Raw genomic sequence first — 23,592 nt, forward strand, 5'->3', positions numbered from 1 at the left:
TATATCTTAAGCACAGTGCTATACTCATATTGTAAAATATATTAGCTAACAAAACTCTACAGAGTTTTGCTATTATATATGTAGCTAAAGCCATTCATATCTTAAGCTCAGCACTATGTCTATATCATATAAGTATATTAACTAACAAACTCTAAAAGAGTTTTGCTATTATATAATTAGCTTAAGTTTAATCATATCTTAAGCTTAGTACTATGTTTATATTTTAAAGTAATTTAGCTAACAAACTCTAAGGAGTTTATACTAGCATATTTACAAGCTTAAGTCTATTAGTCTTAAGCATTGTATTAATGTTATATATACTTTTATCATAATAAGTACATTGTAATAACCTTTATATGGCAGCTGATAAGTTAGCAGCAGGAATTCATCAGTTCAGTGCCTTTATGGAAGTTCCCCATAGGGTTATTACAGTCATCACAGTTCAAATCACTAATTATTAAAATCCAAAGTATTATATATTCCCACCTCCCTCTGCCCAGGATTCTACAAACCAAAAGAGCATGAGTCAGGATAAGGAAAAATATGTAATTTTTGAGTAAAATTGATATTTTATACTTATCCTGACTCACATGAGGTCAGCTCCTCCCATCCTCCCACATAACACTTTGGATTTCCTGTAAATTCAAAATGTTGGGCCTCAGTATATGAGGAGAGAGTGAGGCACATGGGTAGAGGTGGCGCCCTCGTTCCCGAGCTTGTGGAAGGGAGGTAACTCGTGGTGTACTAATTAGTGATTTTACATTGAAGGGAACTTCAATTAGGGAGATACAAGTGTTCCACTATGTTCGCAAGAGGAAGAAGACAAGCAAAAGAGCATGAGTCAGGATAAGTATAAAATATCAATTTTACTCAAAAAATTACATTTTTAATGCATGCTTTCATTTTGTATACGCACTGATTATTTTATTCATTGATTCAGCAAATTGAAAATGCCTAATATTCCACTCATGAATGAAACGTTTGTTTTGGAAGCCATTTGCAATCATCACCCATTCGTGTGCCCACAAAATGTGACGTCACCTTGTTTCGTGGATTACGTAGTCTGTTACTTTATAACACATATGTATGACATCCCACTGCAGTAAGTACTGACACCAAGGAAAGCAGACAACGAGAAGTGAGAATGTTGGAGCTAACAGTATCTTTTTTACTTGACATTTTGTAAAAATAAAATTTGGTAATGGTGGTATTAGTGATTTGGGGCTATTTATCTCCATGCTGGACAATTACATTAAGTGTACTTGCGTGTAATGCAGAGATTTGGAACTTTTGTCAGCGCAGGCGTGGCATTGTATGTACATCAAAGTACGCTTGTAACGTCAGACGAGACTTAATTTCTGAGCTAGCTTGATAATTTTTGCAATCCAGTTAAATCAAGGTTATCCGTGAATTTAGGTTACACTTCTGGACTGAATTTCAAAGCAGATTGAAATGATAGAACTAGCAGATTACATAGACTACACAGTCATATCTTGATCTTTTTGTGTCAAACAATTTTGCGCTCGTGCAAAACCTATTACTGTGTAACTGTATTTGGGCCTGAAGCCTTAATTCTAAAATAGAAATATCAATTGAAGATGAAAGTATTTTCCTGTCTACTCTGAACAGTTTTGTTACATGTTTTTTAACTATCCATATTTACTGCCTAGTCCAGGTGTAATATTTGTAATAATTCATATGGGTAGAGATATGTGACAGCATTGTATTTATTGTGTTTCAGAAGAGGATTGCGAACCTTACCTACCTGGCAACAGTGGAAGTGATAGCAGTGACAGTGATGGAGAGCGTGAGGTGGCGGAGGGAATTGATGGGGAAGCAACAGGTAGGTAGGAGAGGAGACAGGTGAACAAGGGGGGTAGGCAGACAGACAGGTGCACCACCCAATAATTTTGGTCAGCGGGGGGTAAAGGGGAGCTGCAGTTGGGGAGATGTATGGATGGAGAGAGGCAGGGAGACGGAGCCCTACACAGGTGTGATAGACAGGCAGATGTGCCAAGGGATAGGAGAGGGGAGCTGCAGTAGGAGAGATGTATGGTTGGAGGCAGGGAGACAGAGCCCCACATAGGTGTGATAGACAGGCAGATGTGCCAAGGGATGGGAGTGGGGACCTACAGGGATGAAAGAGGTGGAAGCTAGGGCATTGCTGGAATTAATGATTTGGTTGGAATAATGCTGAGGGTAATTTTTAACCTATAATCCTGCATTCAAACGATTAATGATACAGTGTATTTGCTGAGCATGCCTAATCTACACTTGCTCAAAGTGATTCATTATCAAAGGATCATTGAGATCTCTCCTTTCCCTATGGGGTATACAGTCAAATCCTTCACAAGTGATTACAGTTACATAACCATCTCATCCTGCCAGATACCCATCTCATCCTGCCATATACCCATCTCATCCTGCCAGATACCCATCTCATCCTGCCAGATACCCATACCAGGCATATTGCAAACAAAGGAGACACATGTATTCAGTGTATGGCAATATCAAAGCCTGTGAGGTGAGGTGAAATTGGGTTTTACGTCGTGCTTGAGAATATTTCACTCATATGACGATGTGCATGCGTGTGTACGTGTATGTGCGGCTGCTTGTACTAGCCCAGACTGAAGCTGGTTTTATAGTGCTAGCCCACTGAGACACCATGCCGCAGTGAAGCATGAATACCCCACTCAGACACATTATACTGACTCCGAGCCGACCAGTCCTTGTTGTACCCACTAATGCCGAGTGCCAGGCAGGGACCAACAAGTACCATATTTGAACGTCGTTTGGTATGACGCAGTCGGGGATCGAACCCGCGACCTTCCGCTCTCCGGGCGGATGCTCTAACCACTACACCACGGAGGCGGTCTATCAAAGCCCTTGAAGTCTAGTTTACCATTTAACTACTGTATGACACCGAGGGTACGTAAGTATGGGATGATATAAATCCAGCTAGGGTCCATGCAGGTAGCAAACGTAATGTAAGTCCCCATGGTCCCTAATTTGGTGATCTACCTTCAGTTGTTGGCGATCTATACCCAGTTTTTTTTATTGTATTGTCCAAATAGTGCTATTAGTTTTAACTTTCCACACTAGTTTTAGTTGTAATTGTGATATTCTAGTTGTTTTACTGTCCTTCGTCGACAGGTTTTTATCATATACATATATTCCATTTCAATGTCAAATATGCTCTCATCACGATATGGCTGCAATTGTGCCGATGTGACGTCCCACACACAACTAAGGTATTTCGGCGACAGGGTAGTACACTTATTAAGAAATGAGGGGAAACAAAAAATAGAAATTTTGAAAGAGTGGTGTTACGTACACAGGACCACATACCAACTATTTTATCTCAAGTTGTTTATTCACTTCTTGGGTAAACAGTCATCATGGCAACCAAACACTGGGAGTTCAGGTATCAAAGCATGTGTATTGTATCAACGCATAATGTTAGGTATGTCGTTGAAGACAGAGATTTTAACTTGTTTATTTTTTAATGAGGTGTTTCAGTACAGGTGCTTTTGCCTTTATCAAAGTGAACCTCTTGCTTCAGAAAGGTACAGCACCTGTTCTAGCACCTGTACCAAAACATCATATCTGAAGGAATAAAGAACTTAACTCCATCAGTCAGAGAATCTCTCTCTTTACGTATACTGCATCCTTGATAATCTCTAGGGTATACGGGGAGGTGGGGTAGCCTAATAGGTAAAGCGTTGGCTCGTCACGCCGAAGACCCGGGTTCGAATCCCCACATGGGCACAATGTGTGAAGCCCATTTCTGGTGTCCCCTGCTGTGATGTTGCTGGAATATTGCTAAAAGCGGCGTAAAACCAAACTCACTCAGTCTAGGGTATACGTTCCGATAAATTCTCCATTAGTACCCTCGATGCATCCCCGATAATTTTATTACATGTACCTCCCTTTGCTGGCTCCGCATTCTCACAGTAGAGCCGTAGATGCATCCAGGGTATAGTGGAGATTTTATCGGAACGTATACCCTGGAGATATCGAGGATGCTTATACTGCAGTTTCTGAAAATATCACATAGTGTCTTGTATCATGGTAAATGACTTCATGTAAACGCTAGTGTGGTGGCTGTTGTTACAGAGGCTGGTGTTCAGTGTGACGAGAAGGGGTCTGATGGTGATGATGAGGCAGAGTCGGAGACTAAACATGATGAAGAGGCGAAGGAAGAGCAGGAGGAAGTGAAAGAAGAACACTCAGGTGGAGAGGAAGAGAAGAAGGAGGAAGAGGAGGAAGAAGATAAAAAGGAAGAGGAAGAAGAAGAGAAAAAGGAAGAGGAAGAAGAGAAAAAGGAAGAGGAGGAAGAAAAGAAAGAGGAAGAGGAGAAAGTAAGACTCACCCACCGACTATCTGACGGATTGACTTGGGGTTTTACTCCTTTGAGCATATTCCAGCAGTATCACTTAGGGTTTTGGTCTGGGAAGCTGGTACAAATATATGCTAGAATAACAGCTTTACATCTTTTATTTGAAACAACAAATTTATTGTTTATTGGTTTAGTTAGAATTTAAGATATTGCTGATGTCCTAACTATGTGTTGTAGGCTTAAGGTTCTGGCATTAACTGTTTGTAAATATGTAATGAGAAAAGAACCTTGAAGAACACAAGCTACAATGTAGAGCATTCATTCAGTGTAGGATTCCGAATCCTAATTTCTGATGATTACAAGTTGATATACTGGTTACAGTTCATACTATTGATTGTTCTATCAATTTTAATGTTAACTTGTGATTTTGAATTTGCTGCTATTGGTAATCAGGAGCGTAGCTACCATTATAAAAAAAAAAAGCCCGGGCTTACACATGATTGCTAAAAGGTTGGGCAAGCCCTCAATACTATTTAAATATAAAGCTTTGCATCCTATTGGGCTTACACGTAAAAATTGGCTTGTTGCGGTAATTACTTATTTCGTAGTTTGCTGTGACCTGGACTTGACTTTGTCAGGAGGAAGAGGAGAAAGAAGCTGAGGATGTTGGTGTCATTTTGGATGGCAATGCTGAAGAATTCACGCCAACTGTTGTTGATGCTGATAGCTTCTCTGCAGAGAAGGATGCAGAGGCTCTCAAACAGGCCATGAGAGGTTCAGGTGGGTGTTTCCTTGACAATTTGGGACAGTTGGGTAGCATCGTGATTAAAGGGTTAGCTCATCACACCAAAGACTCTGGTTTAATTGCTCACATGGGTACAATGTGTGAAGCCCATTTCTAGCATCCCCTGCGTGATATTGCTGGAATATTGCTAAAAACGGTTTAAACTAACTCCCCTCACTCACTCACTCTGTTACACTTCTGGCTTCAATCAACAGTAGTTACCAGTACAAAGCTACTACAGCTTGTATCCTAGAATTTAGAGACTAAGCTTCATTTTATCTTTACCTCTTTACCTCCATCTTGACTGTGTCTCTGTGAGGTAAGACCGCCTCCGTGGTGTAGTGGTTAGCGTCCCTACCGAGAGCGGAAGGTCGCTGGTTCGATCCCCGACCGCGTCATACCAAAAGACATTAAAATATAGTACTTGTTGGTCCCTGCCTGGCGCTCGGCATTAATGGGTACAACAAGGACTGGTCGGCTCGGAGTCAGTATAATGTGTCTGAGTGGGGTATTCATGCTTCACTGCGGCATGGTATCTCAGTGGGCTAGCACTATAAAACCAGCTTAAGTCTGGGCTAGTACAAGCAGCCACACATACACATACCCATGCATGCACGTCGTCATATGAGCGAAATATTCTCAAGCACGACGTTGAACCCAATTTCACCTCACCTCACCTCTGTGAGGTAATGTAGGACTGGGACGGGTCCAAATTGTCTACCCGGTTACCCCACCCCCTATTACCCTACCCTACCCAGATACCCGTTATGTTAATTCCTGACATCAAATTTGCAAGAAATGGCAATATATTCTTCTAAAGAGGCTAAAATTTCGAGTTTTTCAATATCTTAACCATGTATTATATTCAAAGGAAGTGACTGTTATTATGTCTAAATCTTCAAAGACAATACAACCTTTTAATCATGAAAGAATAACATATTACATTGTTTAGTCTATTAGTCACATGATCATAACGGGTCTGGGTCCAACTCAGTGCCCACTTGTCCTGGGTATCAGGGTGTCACAGCCCTAAAGGTGTGGATATATTTGTGTGCATGTTCCTTAATTCCGTGTTCCATCAGTATATCAACACTGTTATCAGCTATCATTCAAATGTCACGATACAAAAAAATCAGTATTTCTCCGTAGATGAATCTGTTTGGGGGTTATGCCATGAGTGGTTATTAACCATATTTCTTGTTTGTCTAGGTACAGATGAGGTCAGTTTGATCAACATTGTGGGTCAGCGGTCAGGTCACCAGAGGCATGAGACAGCTGTTACATACAAAACCATGTTTGGCAAGGTAAGGAAGAGGCAGCCGATTGGGCAAAAACATAAATCAGAATGCAACACTGAATTCTCAAGGTGGCCATAAGAGATCTGCATGTGTTTGTGGAGAGTTGCCAATCTTATTGTAATCATCGAGCCCATGTTAGGGACCCAATGCAGATAGGAATCTGAGAGCTTGTTATGTTTCTTATACTGTAACATAGACTGACACTAGTTATATTGGTATGATCCCAGACAAATGGGACCCGAAGCCTGTACAGTATCTGCTTATGCCTTATTGCTGTTGTGGCAAGTCTGGATTTCTTGAGACCGCCTCCGTGGTGTAGTGGTTAGAGCGTCCGCCTGGAGAGCGGAAGGTCGCTGGTTCGATCCCCGGTCGCGTCATACCAAAAGACGTTCAAATATGGTACTTGTTGGTCTCTGTCTGGCGCTCGGCATTAATGGGTACAAGGACTGGTCGGCTCGGAGTCAGTATAATGTGTCTGAGTGGGGTATTCATGCTTCACTGCAGCATGGTATCTCAGTGGGCTAGCACTATAAAACCAGCTTAAGCCTGGGCTAGTACAAGCAGACGCACATAAATATTCTCCACATACACACACACACGCATGCACGTCGTCATATGAGCAAAATATTCTCAAGTATGACGTGGATTTCTTGCCACATTAGCTGTTACCTAAAGTACCTTAATCTCCCTTGTCTGCAGAATTCTGTCATTGTAGAAATATTGCAGACATATTGCAGTTATTTTTTCTATCTTGGTTTATAAAGTACACAAATATACCTAACTGTTATGCTAACAATATTTAATCCATGATTAACCTGTAGAAATCATAAAAATGTTCAAATTGTAGAACTACAATTAAAGAACTTTAGTGTGAAATACTACTAATTTTTTGGTCCATTTTAGTGCAGGATAGTATTGTATTTTTATAGATTGAAAGTTTTACCACAAACATGATCAGATCCACTTTGTCTTCAGAGACAATGTCTTTATATATTCTGATACTAGTACTAATGAATTCAGTGGAGAACCAAATATTCCCATCAACTACAATCAACACATGTGCCTTGGGAAGAATTCTTGATAAGGTCACAGTATCCCATGCTTGTCGTCAGAGGCAACCCAAAGGAGTTTGGAACTGGCTTGGTGTACAGGTTGATGATGTGTCCTTGTTCCATAGCTGCATGGATCAGTCTCACAATATCAATCACTTGATTGTCTGGTCCTGACGTATTTGCGGGCTGCCATCATACAGCTGGAATATTGCTGTGAGTGTGGCATTAAGCAATGACCAACAAAGCATATACAGTCAAATCCTGATGAGTCGAATCGCTGGGGACCAAGTAATAAATTCGACTTATCGATGTATTCGAGACATAGGTATGTCTATGAGGGTAGAAAAAAAGATGATCCAGTCCTAATTCCTCCGCCTAAGCATTTGTTTACCTAATGATTTCCCTATCACTAATAGGGGCACCTTATCAGTTCCTGTCTGATTAGCACAGACAGTGATTTCCGTAAAATCACTAATCTGCCTTTTGAACTCGCCCGTCAATGGCGGAAAGGTGTGAGCCGCACTGGTTTGTTAATTGGATCAGTTTGCTACACCAATCAACTTCTCATTGACTGACTTCGGCTTATGTGTACAAGATTGCTGTTGTTTGAATCTCATGGGACCAAATTTCCTTCTCGAGTCATCGTGTGTATTTATGAGACGAATTCGTGTAACCGGTATTCAAATGATGACAACTATAACAGGGAATGGTCGGGACCGACAGGTACTTCGAGTTATGCATAATATTCGAGACACCGGCATTCGACTCATCAGGATTTGACTGTATGTAGAGGTTTGACCTGTTCCCAGGACCTGCAAGAAGACCTGAAGTCTGAGTTGAGCGGAGACCTTAAGGAACTGATGCTGGGACTCTTCAAGGATCCAGCTTACTATGATGCTTGGTGTCTGAAGGAGGCCATGGAGGTTAGTATGCCAGTTCCTGGAGGTCCATATGTTAGGTCCTGGATGTGACAGGGAAGGAGGTCCATTTGTTTCGACCTGAAGGTCAATATGTCAGTTTCTGGAATTCCATATGTCAGTATGTCAAGCCACAGGTCAGTATATCAGGCCCTGGAGGTCAATGTCAGTTTGTTGAGGTCAATGCTTGTACAAGTCTATATATAAGGTCCTTGAGATAATATTATTCTCATGGACACTGAAATCAACTGCATGAAGAAGCCATCTAAAACCCATCTGTCTCATTCATTCAAAGCAATACTGATAATTCATGAGAGATTACATGAGTCATTTACATGCAGCAGCTGTCTTGAAAGAAAGATGATTTGACAAGGGCATATTGAACAATTTGTGAATCTCCTTTCCTAAAATTATTTTTTTCTATTATCTTTTAAATTTAGATAGAAGACAGAAAGTTATTACCTTGGATTTTACTTGACTAAAAAAAAACACCACCAGAATACTCATCTAATATCTGTGAAATCAACAGTTGGTATTTTCAGAAGTCAGTATCATGTGTCTATGGCATAACCTTGTGTCTGCACTATGGAATTAGAATTGGGCATGTCAGTACAAGTAGACACGCTTGCATGGACATTGATATGGAAGTAAACTGAATCTTCAGTGTGATGTTACACCCCACTTCACCTCTCCTCGTTTGTTGAGAGATGTTCATTTTATTCCTGTTGTTTTTCAGGGTCCAGGAACTAAAGATCACATCTTGATAGAAATTCTCTGTACTCGAACAAATGACCAGATAGCTGCCCTTGCAAGCAATTACAAGGAGCGTATGTATATTTTCTTGTTAAGGTTATTGCGTATTATGAAATCAAAGCATTAAGTGACATCAGAGTCATTCAGAGGAAAAGTAAAATCTCTTAATTCATAATAGAATTTTCAAACTATATCCTCAATGGCTTCAAGCGCTAGAACTTTGCAGCCCCAAAGCCAAAACCTAGACATCTCAAATCCCTACATCCCAACCCCAAAACATATCTAACACCCATACCCTCAAACATATTTCAAAGATGACAAGTTGAAGTTGCCACAACTAGCATAGTAAGGGAGGTAATCATGAATGACAAGCATTTTACAAGGGAGGTAATTGCAAATCCAACCATACAAAGGGAGGTAATCGTTGCAAGCTTCATCATAGACAATTCTATGTTTTGTTTTCAGACTTTGGAAGAGAACTTGAGCAGGATATCATTGAGGACACTAGTGGTCAGTTTAAACGTCTGATGGTGTCGTGTTGTCAGGTGAGTTGTTTTTTGATTGAATTTCATTAATTGTACGATATTTTTGTATTCTTTGCTAATCTATATTTAGCCTATTTTAGCTGGCAGCATTTGAATAGGTGTGTCTCAAAGAATTATATCATTTGATTGAATGTTTAACAAACCAGCTTGTTCACACAGTGGGTCTGTAATGAGTTGTCTGTACATATTGACTGTGAATTAAACTTGAGCAGCAGTGGTCAGTTTAAACGTCTGATGGTGTCGTGTTGTCAGTATGGATTGAATTTCATTAATTGAGATGTATTCTTTGGATAGCATTGTCAACATTTGATTGAATGTATCCTTGTTCACACAGTGGGTCATGAGTTGTCTGTACATTCTTGTAATGGGATGGGTTGTCTGTATGTACTGTCTGATGGTTATGTATGAGGGCTGCTTGTCAATGGTGAGGTCCGATGGCCGGGAGAGTGTCTGGACTAAATTACATTCTGTACCCACAATGAATTGTTGGCAGAGAGAAGCTGGAGACGGTGAGGTCCGATGGCTGGGAGAGTGTCTTAACTAGTTAAAAATGGTTTACACAAGGCGCTCACCATGAGTTCTTTGGCAGAGGAGAGGTGAGGTGCTGGTTGGGAGAGTGTTGTGGACTAACTGATAGTTCTGTACACAGGTTGCCTGCAATGAGTTGTCACCTGAGCAGCTGGAGACGGTGAGGTCCAAGGGCTGGGAGAGTGTTGTGGACTAACTCGATAGTTCCGATAGTACACAGGTTGCCTGCAATGAGTTGTCACCAGAGCAGCTGGAGATGGTGAGGTCCGAGGGCTGGGAGAGTGTTGTGGACTAACTGATAGTTCTATACACAGGTTGCCTGCAATGAGTTGTCACCAGAGCAGCTGGAGATGGTGAGGTCCGAGGGCTGGGAGAGTGTTGTGGACTAACTGATAGTTCTATACACAGGTTGCCTGCAATGAGTTGTCACCAGAGCAGCTGGAGATGGTGAGGTCCGAGGGCTGGGAGAGTGTTGTGGACTAACTGATAGTTCTGTACACAGGGTGCCCACAATGAGTTGTCAGCAGAGCAGCTGGAGATGGTGAGGTCCGAGGGCTGGGAGAGTGTTGTGGACTAACTGATAGTTCTGTACACAGGGTGCCCGCAATGAGTTGTCGGCAGAGCAGCTGGAGACTGTGAGGTCCGAGGGCTGGGAGAGTGTTGTGGACTGGGATCAAGCCAAGGAGGATGCTCAAAGATTGTTTGATGCTGGGGAGGACAAATGGGGGACGGACGAGTCTACGTTCCGTCAGATATTAGCCATCCGCAACTACTACCAGCTGCGAGCTGTGTTTGTAGAATATGAGAAGGTAAACAACATGAATTCTCTGTTCTATGCAGTTTAAGACACATGCTTATAGTAAATATCTATAAAGGTAAAACAATTCTTTATGTCTAAAATGTAGGACTTACTTTGTTAACGTATACAGCTGGAATGTTCTTTAACTTCTTTTGGTGGGATGTAAATAACCTAGGCCCCCGTTCCTCAAAGCGATCGTAGCGCTACATCAGTCGTAAGTCTATGTTAAAGTGTTGGAGTTACAATCAACTTTGCGCTACGATCGCTTTGAGGAACGAGGCCCTGGATTCCAGATTCCTTGAACTTCTTTGAACCTTTTGTGTGGTAACGTTTGTTCTCCTTTCAGATAGCAGGATGTGATATCTTGGAGTCCATAGCAAGTGAAATGTCTGGCAATTTGGAAAGTGGTTTAAAAGCTCTAGGTATTATTTTGTTACATCATCTGAAAGTGGTTTCTGAAATGATAAAGAGAGGATAGATCTGACCCACGTGACTTTTTTATTAGATTTTCCCACATGACAACATAGGACAACTGATTATCTCCCTTACATAGAAACTTCGGCAATATGGGGACCTAGTATTGGAGTTCCTCTTAACATATTAGCCTATTCTTCTGGGCTAACAAGGATGTTCTGTATAAAACATCCATAAAAACAAGATTCAGCCTCATTGTGTTGATAAATAACAACAATTGTCCTTTGTGATATGTTTTTAATGAAAGGTGTTCAGTCTTACTGTAGAGTTTACTTTCTTTCTTTTTCAGTCAGAGCAGCTAGAAACAGGCCAGAATATTTTGCCGACAAACTTCACAAGGCGTTGAGTGGGCTGGGTACAAAAGATACCACACTTATCCGAATCATTGTGTCTAGATCTGAGGTTAGTGTGGTTCATCATGTGTATTTGTACGTTATCTGTCCTCAATGGGATATTATCCTCTCAAAGATTTTGACTTTTATCTGAAACTGTTATAGTTATCTGGTTATACTAATTTACATGATCTGTTATGATTTGACTTACATGTGTTCTCCTATCTGACTCTGATAAACAAGGTAGATTCAAATGAAAAGAAGACTTGTATATATAGGGAGTGAGTGAATTTAGTTTTACGCCGTACTCAGCAATATTCCAGCTATATGGCGGCGGTCTGTAAATAATCGAGTCTGGACCAGACAATCCAGTGATCAACAGCATTAGCATTGATTGGGAACCGATGACATGTGTCAACCAAGTCAGCAAGCGGGACCTTCACTGGTCAGTGTTTTTTATAATGTTTGACAATTACCACTATTGTTATTATGGAAACCAAATGATAGTTTTTACACCAAAAATGTAGATACGAACATTTTTATGTATATATTTCTTTTAATATATCCACATGGGCAAAATGTGTGAAGCCCATTTCTGGTGTCCGGTGCCGTGATATTGCTGGAATATTGCTAAAAGCGGCGTAAAATCAAACTCACTCACTCACTCACTCACTTTTAATCTATTTATACTATTTTAAATGATTACTGTTGTAATAAACCTTTATGTGTTCTCAGATCGACTTGGCGGACATTAAGGAGGTATTCCAGGGGAAGTACGAGAAGTCCCTGTCAGCAGCGGTGGAGTCGGACACATCCGGGGACTACAAGCAGCTTCTGCTTGCTATACTGGGCTAATAGTTTCCTATATCTCTCTGGTGATGACCATCTAGGTGGTGGGATATCCTTGTTTAGCCAGTTCAGAGACCCTATCCACAAAGCATTTGTAGCACTACGTCATTCGTAGCGAGTGCGTGAAATAGTATAGAATTACGGTAGGTCGTAACTTTACGAACGCTTTGTGGATCAGGAACCAGGCCAGCCATAAGTCTATAGGAGCTCTGTGTACCTGGCCTTGTCTGGTCATGTCACCTGTGTTTTCCTATGTTAGACTTTGACAGGTCGACATGACCTGTCTTTGTCTCTGATTGCTCCATATTATCTGCGTATACCTACTTTATTTCTTTATCTAGTCAATATATATACTTTTTGTGTACCTGGTTTGGTCTGCTAGTATTCCATCTATGCTATGTGTAGTCATTATTATACTACAATATAGTTCTAGATCTGTAAGGATTTTGTTGTTTCAAGATGGGAAGGTGTTTGAGCTGATGTCTTTCTGAATGTTTGGCACCATTGAATGGAGTGATGATATGAAGTTAGATTTGTTATATTCTCGAGCATATTGGAATCAAATTCTTGTTTTGACAAAGAGGAAACATGTTTTTCATCAGTTTATGCAACTTTATGTACCTGTGATATATATATAGTCTTGGCTGTACAAAGGTGTCACTTGGTTAGAAATTTTATGAAGAACCCTTTCCTGTGCCAACTGGATGTGTACAATGTTGGGATATTTAATTGAATGATATTTTGAAATGTACATTTGTGATGTGTTACAAAAGAATACTTATGAATGACTTTCCGTCCGCAATTAGTGATGTCATATTTAGGACAAAAGTATGTTATTATTTTATATCACATGATAACATATTGTGACTACAGTATTTGATAATTAGTTATTAATCTTTTTCATTATTATTAAACAGATCCAACCACTCTCTACCAATGTGTACATTTTTATTCAAACAGTTTTATAACTTATCAATTCAAATGATTTGAATGAAATATCAATAAAAGTAAATTTCAAATTAACCTTTTACATTGTTTCCTAAATAAAATGTAGCTGTAAATGTTACAATACGTGCAATTTAAAAGTATATAAATTCTTGGTTGATATAATTTATACTCTTTCAATGTCGTTACACTTACAGTCACATATGATGAATTATCTAAAGATTTCCTGCACTGGACGTACTTCCTGGTAGGAAGGAGAATGGGACAGAATCTCACTCACTGATATTGTCTGTATGATATTGTGTTGTTGTGCAACGACTCATCTGAGTATATGCATTCTCTATTTATCTTCTATTTATATAAACTTTCAGCATTTTGTTGTGATGGATGGGTTTTATATACAATTTGTTATAACTTTGAAATGAAATATTTTCTCTATATTTGTATTTGGCATCAGTGTGGGACTTATTTATATGTTATATACATCTATACTAGTCTTTCAGTGTAATATCGCAACACAAATTATCTCCCTTCTTTCCCTTCTTTGATCAACGTGCGAAGGAAAGATTCGGTATTTCATGTTTAACTGAAAATCAGAAACTAGCAATAGAGAGTGCAGGAATCCATGGACAAGAAGTGTTTGTCGGGACTAAAACTGGTAGTGGCAAGTCCCTAACTTACGAGATTCTCCCATGTATCAGTGAAGCCAAAACGATCATCGCTATCATTTATGATGAGAGGCAGACTTTGTTACATCCCAATCCCTGATTCTTGTTGATATTTCTTCCCAACACTTGCTCAACTTGACTAATACAAGCAAATGTGGGGCCACAAATATCCCTCCTCTGCCGGGGACTTGTGTTGATGTGACACACGAGACATATAATGGCGAGCTTGTTCGTTGTAAACGAGGGCGATGGAGACGCCATTGAGTTCTGTCTACAAGAAACGTTTGCGCATCTCGCTCAGGAAGACGTTCTAGTTTTGCGGATGCATACGGAAATAACCGAGGCCTGGCGAATGATCACTTTTGAAACAACGTCGCTGATTGCACGACTAAATCTGATTGCCTCCAATCACGAGTCTTGAACGCTCACACCCTGAAAAGGGCCATATTAGAACAGAGGTTACGTAGGAAGATATGACAGGAGTAACCTCTGTGGGGAAGAGAATGAGGATGTGTATGAACAAATATATTTTGATAGCAGCGATTATTTGATACATGGGTTTTAATTCTGATATCAGATTTCCACACATCTAATGGTTTCATATGGTTGTGAAGTCTCTGAATGTACTGCATTTGCCCAAACTCTAAATCCCCCTTGACCAAATTGCCCCAAGAAAAACGTGAAAGTAATCTTCTTAAGTTTCCCCTACTAAGACCAAAGCTTTACATGACAGTTTTTCTTGTGTATATTAAAGAAACCAGTTCTCTAAGAGGGTATACAATTGGTTTAACAGTTGTTATCAAAAATATTTTAGTTCCATCAGCATTTATTTCTGCAAACATGGTATGTCTGCATAGTATTGTACCCAACTTTCTATATGTTTGTTACTTTGTCACTGAATGCACTTGAGTGATTATTGGCAATAAATATTATTCTTGCTACAAGTTTATGGTGTTGTGAATTGAAGAGTGAGTGAGTGAGTTTAATTTTATGCCACTTTTAGCAATATCATGGCAGGGAAAACCAGGAATGGGCTTTACACATTGTGTCCGAGTGGGGAAGAGTGTTTTGTGGTATGAGCGAACTCTTTATCCACTAGGCTATGCTACTGCCCCATGAACTGAAGAATAGAAGCATTCATCTGAGCAGGGCCAGCTAGTTATCCTGGCCAGAAGTAATGGTAAGAGAATATTTTAAGAATAGTTCAAATTTGTCGCATAGCTTAATTTATTCCAACCAAAATCAGCCTCCATGGTTAGAACATGCGCTTGGAAAGCGGAAGGCCGTGGATTCAATTCCCGGCTTCGTCATACCAAGAGACGTTAAAATATGGTACTTGTTGGTCCCTGCCTGGCGCTCGGCATTAATGGGTACAATAAGGACTGGTCTACTTGGAGTCAGTATAATGTGTCTGAGTGGGGTATTCATGCTTCACTGCGGCATGGTATCTCAGTGGGCTAGCACTATAAAACCTGGGCTAGTACAAGCAGCTGCACATACACATGCACACGCACGCACGTCGTCATATGAGCGAAATATTCTGAAGCACGACGTTAAACCCAATTTCACCTCACCTCAGTGAGCTAGCACTATAAAACCAGCTGAAGTCTGGGCTAGTACAAACAGCCAGAAAAAAACGTGCACCTTGTCATATGAGCGAAATATTCTTAAGTACGATGTTAAACCCCATTTCACCTCACCTCACCTGTTCCAACCAAAATATATTTATTTGTTGGCTCAAGTCTGTAGACAGTGTAATCAAAAAGGTGTTGCCCACCTTTCATACATGGACATGGAATTAGGATGTACAAATAAAAGGGTTTTGTTTTTATATTCAAATGTCGTATATTCTTTATTGATATTAAGTAAAACAATACCACTGCAACTGTTTGTGCAAGATACCTAACTCACATTTTCACTCGCTCACACACTCACTCAAACCCAACCACCCTCTCACTCACCTGATTAAGGTGATTTTCTGCATATATACTGAGGGAAACAAATAAGGGAACACATGAAAGCACAAGTGTTCCTTTAGCCTTTTCCAGGTTTCTTCACAAGCCTTGTATTGCACTGTAGGTGAAAACTTGAGAATAAACAAAGGAACACCACTTTGAACTGGTGTTCCCTTATTTGTTTCCCTCAGTATATTTTTATGTTCAGTATGCAGGTGTCTGGGGATCTCCTGGGCCCCGTTTCACAAAGCTCTCGTAGGCCTAGGATCTCGTAACTTTTCTCGTAGCATTCGTACCGCCTATACTGTAGGGGCGGTGGGGTAGCCTAATGGTTAAAGCGTTGGCTCGTCACGCCGAAGACCCGGGTTCGAATCCCCACATGGGTACAATGTGTGAAGCCCATTTCTGGTGTCCCCCGCCGTGATGTTGCTGGAATATTGCTAAAAGCGGCGTAAAAGCAAACTCACTCACTCACTCCTATACTGTAATATAGAGAGCATGGATGCTACTAGAAAAAGTACGAGATCTTAGGCTTATGAGAGTTTTGTGAAACGGGGCCCAGGAAGTCTCAACAGCTGTGATACTGCTTATACTGCTTATATTGGTTTATTCATAATTCTTAGAGCAGTACATCTAGGCTGTATTGATTCCATTTATGTCTGTGCTGGTTTAGTATGTGTGTGAAACTGCTTTCCTGTGAACTTTCCTTATTGGCTAATCAATGGCACAGCTGTTCCTGCTTTTGTTAGGTCTATGTTGTGTGGGTGAATAGTACTTTCTGGTCTCAGTCAGCAGTATTCCAGTTAGTCCAAGCATTAGAGTCTGGGTGAGGCAGACCAATGGTTAATAGCATGAACAATAATCGACACTGTCACCCAAGGTGCCCTTTTCAAAAACAACCTCAGGGCTACCACTGTCATAAATATTTTAAGGTCCACGTTATGCTAAGATCGATTTTTATGAGGGCACCCATGTCATATATTTAAAACAAAATGTTGTGCAAAATTGCTCCACGTAGGTGTGCCAGGATCTGCTGATTTTAGCCGATTATGATCCTTGTTTTGTCAGTAGTATACTCAAGGGTTACACGACATGGCAAACATCAACAGAGTGCACCTTTCTAGTGCATATAGGTGACAGTAACAGGGATGGAAATAACTTTACAATTGATAGTGTTCTCCGGTACACTGGCACATGTAAAATCACTTGCCCTGATAATTTTTCCACATTACCGACCGTTTTCTTGCTGATATTTTAGATAAACAACATAATTAACCTTGGAAAGTCAACTGGACACCGGTAAGGTGTGATATACAAATTTGTTTGCCCGACAGAAAAAAAACACTGGACTCGGACGTGGGGCAATGGGTTATTTCCATCCCTGAGTAATATTAGGGAAATAGGTAATTCTATAGATTCCTCTGTCGATTCTCCTGTACCGACACTCCTATTATGCTGATTTTATTTATTTTAAACATAGACTAAGTTGAATATTCGTTAACCGATCTGTCGATTCATTTATTCATTTTCAGTCTCTAGACATATCTCGTATGAATCACCGGTTCTTGTTCTCATCTGGCTACCCGTTCTGAAAACCTCTGTTAGTGGTTCAGTCATAGTGTGTGAGTAAATTTTGTTTTTAGCCGCACTCAATAATATTCCAGCTATATGGCTACGGTCTACATAATCGTGTCTGGGCCAGACAATCCTGTGATCAACAGCATGAGCATCGATCTACGCAATTGGGATACGATGACATGTGTCAGCCAAGTCAGCGAGCCTGAACACCGATCCCGTTAGTCGCCTCTTACGACAAGCATGGGTTGCTGAAGATCAGCTTTAACCCGGATCTTCATGGGTGCCTGGTTCAGTCATACAAGAGAGATGGTACTTGTTGTCACCCTGCCTGCCGCTCGACATCAAAGGGGATAAAACGAGGACTGGGCCCAGATTTTCGAAGCTCTCTTAGCGCTAAGTTTGTCGTAAGTGCCATACATTAACATTAACTTACGACTATCTTAGCGCTAAGAGAGCTTCGAAAATCTGGGCCCTGCAGGTCCATGCTGAGAATTATGTTTCTGAGTAGGTTATATATGTTCAGCGACATTGTGAAGAACGATTATAAACTGTATTACTTGCATGTAATTAATGTTCTTGAACACAAGAAACCCAATTTTACTTCGTTTAATATTTGTTTCAATTGCCGTGTCACGCTGAAGACCTGGGCCTAGATTTTCGAAGCTCTCTTAGCGCTAAGATAGTCGTATGTTAATGTTAATGTATGGCATATACGACTCTCTTTAGCGCTAAAAGAGCTTCGAAAATCTAGGCCCCGGTTCGCTCGTCACGCCAAAGGCCCGGTTCGATGCCCCACATTGGTACAACGTGTGAAGCCAATTTCTGGTGTCCCCCCGATATTGCTGAAATATTGCTAAACGCGGCGGCGGAAACCCATACTCACTCACTCACTCCATGTGTGTAACCCACACTGTGTGGCAAGCCATGGTGTCATCAGTGTGTGAGAGCGCGTGTCTGTACTTCACCCGACCCTGTACTGATATCTGGTGTTGATGTCAATATCAAGGTTTACAATCCCGAAGGTGTACCGGTTACATGGCCAGCTGATAACGTGAACCCAGCGTTACCCTAGACTGTCACCACTCTCGAGAAACCTTGAACCTTGGCCAAGATGACCACTGCACTATCAGCATCGCGCTGAGTGGAGGAATGGTGAACGTGTTTGAGAAAAGTGATATTTTTACTACAGTCACAGAAATGTGTTGTGTTCACTGAAGTGAAACTAAAACTTAGCCGGAACTACTTCATGGCTCAAAAAGGTTTCTGCCCTCTATCTTGTCACACAGCATAATAAATTGCCATGTAAACATATGTATTTCACCAAATGTATTCGGTTCGCAAGCCTAGGCATCGGATGACAAACATCCAGCAACTTGTCAATCAGTGAACTCGACTCATTTCGTGCGAATTTACCTATGTAGCCCAGCGGATAAGTGATCAAATTGTGCACTTTGTGTTACAAGCATGAAATTTGGCATGATTGTAGCTTATACCCTTCTTATTAAATAAAGATCGAGAGGCCTCGCAGATTTTTTAATATATTTTTCATAATTTTGGGAGAAAAAGTGAAAAAAAAATCATTTTTTCTACTATTATCATCATAACTCCTTTTAAAATTCTCCAATTCTCATAAGTCGTATATCAAATTGTAGGAAATTCATAGCTCATCATTTTCCATCTATACATGCTGTTTTATCTTTAACAGTAAGGTCTACGGAAGTCAGTCTACCCGAAAATGGGGGGAAAAATCAAAATGGCCGCCATATAGACTACATCAGTAAAATAAGTATGAGATCATCCCATGATCTAATATATTTTTATCACTTCTTTGCAAAGTCAATACGAGAAGCCTCGCAACTTTTGGTCATTTTTCATTTTTTGGGGGAAAAAGTGGGGGAAAATTGAATTTTCAAAACAAAAAGGTTATTTTAACTCAATTTTAAATCCTCAAAACTTATGTATCTAGAATATTATGAGAACAGATGGAAGTTTATTTGTAGGAATATATCATTAGATTTTCATGGCTAGACTCATGAAATATCCTCTAAGATTTCAGATTTTTTATTCAACACACCGAAGTGCTATTTTAGATTATTGGCGGATCCAGGGGTGGGACGCTCACACTCACTGGTCCTCACAAGGTACCCATTAGCAGCTGGGTGAACTTGGACACATAGTCACGGTATTTTGTCCAATGATACTGCAAGGACTTACAATATGACGTCGGGCGGGTTTTATAATGAAATGGATACACAAACTGACTTTATACATTAACACCATGGTCAAACCATAGCCGACATTGTGCTGAGAAACCCCACAAACATCAGCAGCGAATTTAGGACTGGAACGCACTTTCGGTGTCTGGAACGGCCAAGGGACACAACTCTGTACAGCCACGAGACACGCCTAAGTCGACTGGGATATCCGTACCGGGTTGAATCCTAAAGATAGCGGATGATAAATCCGTTTTGCACATACATAGATGACAGTGTCCACGTCACAAACTCAGAATCACGAGGTATAACGATATAACAGCTATATATAATATATCCACGCTAGCAGGTGACGTCACTTTATGAGTGTGTGATATTGTGTTACTGCGGCGCAGTTGGAAGCTACGTCATTGACGCAACGTTGATATTACCTTACCTCACTTATACTGCTGACATTAACCTTCATACGACGGCGTTATTAATTTTGATCCGATTTATGCCTTTGTAGCGCGGTATTGATATCGCCACACTTGTAATCTGAAGGAGGTTGCTGTATCAAGTGTTAAGATATCAATCTTATATCAAGCCTTCTGTTTGTAAAGCGAAAATTCCGGAAAATGTCACACATTTCCTGTAATATTTATTGAAGGTAATGCTCATGCTGTTGATCACTGGATTGTCTGATTGACTCGATTATTTACAGACGTGCTTAGGATCATGTCTTGCTGAAAGTCCTCTCCTAAGTTTGGACTTCATGATATGAAGCGCCTTCGTTTTCAAACAAAGAATTTATTGAGGGAATTGTAACGAATACAGATAGAATTCTGGTACACTAATCTGCTAGCTAACACAACAATATATACTTGACATGCACCTCTCATATCAATACTTCCATTTTGCAAGGGCGATGGGGTAGCCTTGTGGTTAAAGCGTTCGCTCGTCACGCCAAAGACCCGGGTTCGATTCCCCACATGAGTCAAATGTGTGAAGCCCATGTCTCGTGTCCCCCGCCGTGATGTAATTAAAAAAAGAAAAACAACGAATCTCTTCACTTCCTTTAAACTGAACAAATGTAACATATGTTATTTGGGGGATTACACTTTCTTAGTAAAGTACATATTCTATAGTCCTTGTTTCTTGAACAAATGTAGACTTGCCAAAGTTTGTATGTAAACTTGCTTGTGACTGTTTTGTCTAGGATCTGGGTGATAGACTTCCTTGGAAAAGCGGCCACTGTTCTCCGGGGTTATTTCATAGGGCAATCATTGTAAAACGGCTGTGTTAATTTTTATTGTGAGGATTGCTCTTGTTACTTCTGCAACATGAGATGATCACTCCTAGATCATTATTACATATGGTGGTCAAGTTCACAGCCTGAACTAACTGTCAAAGCGTTCTGATTCAATCACAGTGACCCACCGTACCAGCATGAAGATATCAATATACCCTCGAGAGCCAGTCCGCATATTACCATATCTGGTGTCCCCCGCCGTGATATTGCTGGAATAGTGCTAAAAGCGGCGTAAAACTAAACTCACGCATTCACACATATCCCATTTAACGTACTTCTCGTACCCAGACATGTTAAGTACATCCAGTGCACATTTCACGACACGTGCTCGAGTACAAACACACCAAGTGCAGGTACTACACATATATATCTGCCATTTCGGCGATATAACTGATAACCTAATGGCTCATGTGTGCGATATTTTTTCACGGGCAGTTCAAGGCTGTTGCCCCGTCCTGTATTTAGTGTGGCCTTATCTAAAAAGCTGTTTATCATGATGTGTTAAACTTCCTAAGGGGGTACCGAGGCAGAGATTTACCGTTAGTAATGATGAAAATTGGGATCAGTTGACTGAACAACCAGTGGTAACCTAACGGTAAAAGAATTGGACCAAACATCGGGTCGATTTGCCACATGCGTACAATGTGTAAACCCAATTCTTGGTGCACAATTGTCATGGGACAGACTATTGCTAAAATCAGTTTTAAACCATGTAGATAGACAGTTAGCTTGCATGAAGGATTGTCACTGGATTGTCTGATTGACTCGATTATTTACAGCTAGACTGCTGCCATGTAGCTGGAATATTGCTGTGTGCTTAGGATCATGTCTTGCTGAAAGTCCTCTCCTAATTTGGGACTTCAAAATATGAAACGCCTTCGTTTTCAAACAAATAATGTATTTGGGGAATTGTAACGAATACAGATAGAATTCTGGTACACTAATCCGCTAGCTAACACAACAATATATACTTGACATGCACCTCTCATATCAATACTTCGGTTTTGCAAGAGCGGTGGGGTAGCCTAGTGGTTAAAGCGTTCGCTCGTAACGCCGAAGACCCGGGTTCGATTCCCCACATGAGTCAAATGTGTGAAGCCCATTTCTCGTGTCCCCCGAGATGACAGTTAGCTTGCATGAAGGAGTAACCACTCACCTGAGACCACAACCCTTTTCGCCAGTCCCGGAGATGCGGGGCCTGCCATCAGCAGCAAGCAAAGATCCATATATAGGTGTAATCTTTCCCATTTTCGGGTAGTCATGATATATATTGACTTCCGTAGACCTAACTGTTAAAGATAAAAACATGTATAGATGGAAAATGATCAGCTATGAATTTCCTACAATTTGATATATGACTTGTGAGATTTGGAGAATTTTAAAGAAGTTATGATGAAAATAGTAGACAAAATGATATTTTTTCACTTTTTCTCCCAAAATTATGAAAAATATAAAAAATCTGTTAGGTCTCTCGATCCTTATTTAATAAGAAGGGTAAAAGCTACAATCATGCCAAATTTCATGCTTGTAACACAAAGGGCACAATTCAGTGAAAAAACTGCACTTATCCGCTGGGCTAATCTTCAAAACACTTGGGTTATGGCAGGGTTCAAAACTGATATGTTATGTTGTAGTGACTTTAACACATGTTATATTTGGGATTACACTTTCTTAGTAAAGTACATATTCTTGTACTTTTGTTGGGTTGTGCCCCATCCGGGATTCGAACCCACACCCTCAGATTCTGGCACCTAATCGCTAAAAGGTGCGAGCTCGAATCCCGGATGGGCCTCAACCCAACAAAAGTACAAGAATCTAGCTGTACTTTACTAAGAAAGTGTAATCCCAAATATAACATGTGTTACATCTGACCACTTTCTAAATTGCATTGTGCAATCAGTAGTGACTTTATTTTACTCGATTGGCAGAGGACAACCTGTATTTATGCCTATTTTGACGCTGTCAATAGTTCTTTGACTCTCAAAATGTGCGTAAATATTTCACACTTCTAGGTTTTGATTTTCCATCGGAGAAACGGTGTAAATTTCCACAGAAATGTAAAAATGAAATCCACCCGCCCACCTGCCCGCCCCATATTTTTGGGAAAAAGTGATGAGAAACATGACTATTTTTTATGTTGCCTTACAGTTGGGAGAATTTGGATTTCGTTATTTGAATTTTAATCGGATCAATAATGTTGTTCTTTAATTGGAAGCATATAAAAAATAGAAAATTTTATATGTATTGTGAAATATGATGTATCCATCATGTC

General features: G+C 40.4%; 1 protein-coding gene across 4 annotated transcripts in view; it reads left to right on the forward strand.

Moving 5' to 3' along the window:
* Positions 1 to 13,442, forward strand: part of LOC124266619 (annexin A7-like) — a 41,991-nt gene extending 28,549 nt beyond the window's left edge. For 3 of the 4 annotated variants that reach the window (XM_046701414.1, XM_046701415.1, XM_046701417.1), the window contains exons 5-15: positions 1,742 to 1,843; positions 4,117 to 4,361; positions 4,978 to 5,119; positions 6,333 to 6,427; positions 8,283 to 8,396; positions 9,127 to 9,217; positions 9,609 to 9,688; positions 10,813 to 11,025; positions 11,362 to 11,437; positions 11,779 to 11,891; positions 12,557 to 13,442. In XM_046701414.1, coding sequence (XP_046557370.1) covers positions 1,742 to 1,843; positions 4,117 to 4,361; positions 4,978 to 5,119; positions 6,333 to 6,427; positions 8,283 to 8,396; positions 9,127 to 9,217; positions 9,609 to 9,688; positions 10,813 to 11,025; positions 11,362 to 11,437; positions 11,779 to 11,891; positions 12,557 to 12,676 — 1,391 coding nt within the window. In that variant the 3' untranslated portion in view covers positions 12,677 to 13,442. Of the gene's footprint in view, positions 1 to 1,741; positions 1,844 to 4,116; positions 4,362 to 4,977; positions 5,120 to 6,332; positions 6,428 to 8,282; positions 8,397 to 9,126; positions 9,218 to 9,608; positions 9,689 to 10,337; positions 10,382 to 10,812; positions 11,026 to 11,361; positions 11,438 to 11,778; positions 11,892 to 12,556 lie in introns of all 4 variants that reach the window. The other variant, XM_046701416.1, reaches the window with a different exon arrangement.
* Positions 13,443 to 23,592: the final 10,150 nt, after the last annotated feature.

Source organism: Haliotis rubra, unplaced genomic scaffold (genome assembly GCF_003918875.1).
Source record: "Haliotis rubra isolate DU_JTF1 unplaced genomic scaffold, ASM391887v1 Scf127, whole genome shotgun sequence".
In the NCBI taxonomy this organism is placed as follows: Eukaryota; Metazoa; Mollusca; class Gastropoda; order Lepetellida; family Haliotidae; genus Haliotis; species Haliotis rubra.